The sequence below is a fragment of the Austrofundulus limnaeus genome, unplaced genomic scaffold (assembly GCF_001266775.1).
Source record: "Austrofundulus limnaeus strain Quisiro unplaced genomic scaffold, Austrofundulus_limnaeus-1.0 Scaffold975, whole genome shotgun sequence".
Taxonomy (NCBI): Eukaryota; Metazoa; Chordata; class Actinopteri; order Cyprinodontiformes; family Rivulidae; genus Austrofundulus; species Austrofundulus limnaeus.
Genome location: NW_013953377.1, coordinates 132248 through 133595, shown reverse-complemented (window position 1 = coordinate 133595; position 1348 = coordinate 132248). Strand labels below are relative to the sequence as shown.

Sequence of the window (1348 nt, the reverse complement as noted above, 5' to 3'; positions counted from 1 at the left end):
TCCAAACACCATGAATTTAGTTTTGTTTATATTAAGTGATTATCTGTTGATATCAAACCAGGTTTTAAGATTTTATAATTTCTTTTCCAGAACAATACATATTAATGTCATCAGCAAAAAATAACAAACTTTAATAAATTTGTAACATTGCAGAYATCATTAATATAAAGTAAAAATAATTTTGCTCCAATCACAGACCCTGGGGTACTCCACATATAACCCTTCTGAATTGTGACACATTCATTTCCACACACTGTGGTCTGTTTTCCAAATAACTTTTAAGCCTAGAATATGCCACCCCTCGTATCCCATATATCTACAATTTTCTCAATAATATGTCATAATCTATAGTATCAAATGCATTTTATATTAGTTATTATTTGTTATTTCTTCTACATCTCATTACTGTAGGTCTATTCTTCCTGAAGCCATATTGATGTTCGCTTAATATATTATATACAACAACAGACTCAAACATATACATACTAAATACAAAACTCGTTTATAGTCAATATAAAAGTCGTGTAACTCTTACTTCTTCCAGTTTCTTTGCGTTTCCAGTCACAAACACCACAGTTCTCCCAGCAGGGACAGCCATGATGAAAAGTCACCCGGARCACGAACAGGACCGAACCGGGTCGTTTCTGACCAATCACAACCAGCCGTCTCAGCGAATCAGCGAGCAGCACGAAGCTCCGCCCACACCGAGCGGTGCGGTCCGAAACTGTGTCCGGGTGGAAATGTAGGCGGTGCCATGTGGAGCGAGGAGGGAGCCGGAGAGCAGGAGTAAAACCGAAAACATGAGTCTTTTACCGCGCAGCGCCGAGGAGTTCAGCTCCTCCGAGTACTGGGAGAGGTTCTTCAAGAAGCGCGGGGACAAGGCCTTCGAGTGGTATGGAGACTACAACAAACTGTGCGGCGTGCTGCACAAATACATCAAAGTCACACACAAGGTAAAGTGACAGATGTCAGCATGTATTTTAATATTTCTTTTATTTAAAACTGACACGTCCTGGTGATTTATGAAGGCCTGTCACCATAACGAAGTTTACTGGATGATAAACTGTCTCAGAAATTATTGTGATGAACGATAAAATGTGACTCATCATCACACCGAAACGAGGATTAAGTCCAAAACAAAAGAGTTTTAATTTTGTGCAGAAACTGCATGTTTTCAAAAATGTAATAAAGAAATGACTTATCAATGTATCATTTGAATGAATTGTGTGAAATATAATCATAAACACTTGTGGTGCAACGATACAGAAAATTCACTGTTCGATACTTTAGTCTCACGGTTCGATATTTTTTCGATACAAAAAAGAGAAATGTCCATGCTCCTTTTAAC

General features: G+C 38.1%; 2 protein-coding genes across 2 annotated transcripts in view; one reads left to right on the top strand and one right to left on the bottom strand.

Annotated features, from left to right (window-relative positions):
- itpa (inosine triphosphatase (nucleoside triphosphate pyrophosphatase)) overlaps nt 1-638 on the bottom strand; it is a gene marked incomplete at its 3' end in the record, with an annotated part of 2901 nt that extends 2263 nt beyond the window's left edge. Inside the window, 1 exon segment of the mRNA XM_014029929.1 lies at nt 536-638. Coding sequence (XP_013885383.1) covers nt 536-598 — 63 coding nt within the window.
- Nucleotides 639-739: 101 nt separating this feature from the next.
- mettl13 (methyltransferase 13, eEF1A lysine and N-terminal methyltransferase) overlaps nt 740-1348 on the top strand; it is a 17919-nt gene continuing 17310 nt past the window's right edge. The window contains exon 1 of the mRNA XM_014029928.1: nt 740-953. Coding sequence (XP_013885382.1) covers nt 801-953 — 153 coding nt within the window. The 5' untranslated portion in view covers nt 740-800. The remainder of the gene's footprint in view (nt 954-1348) is intronic.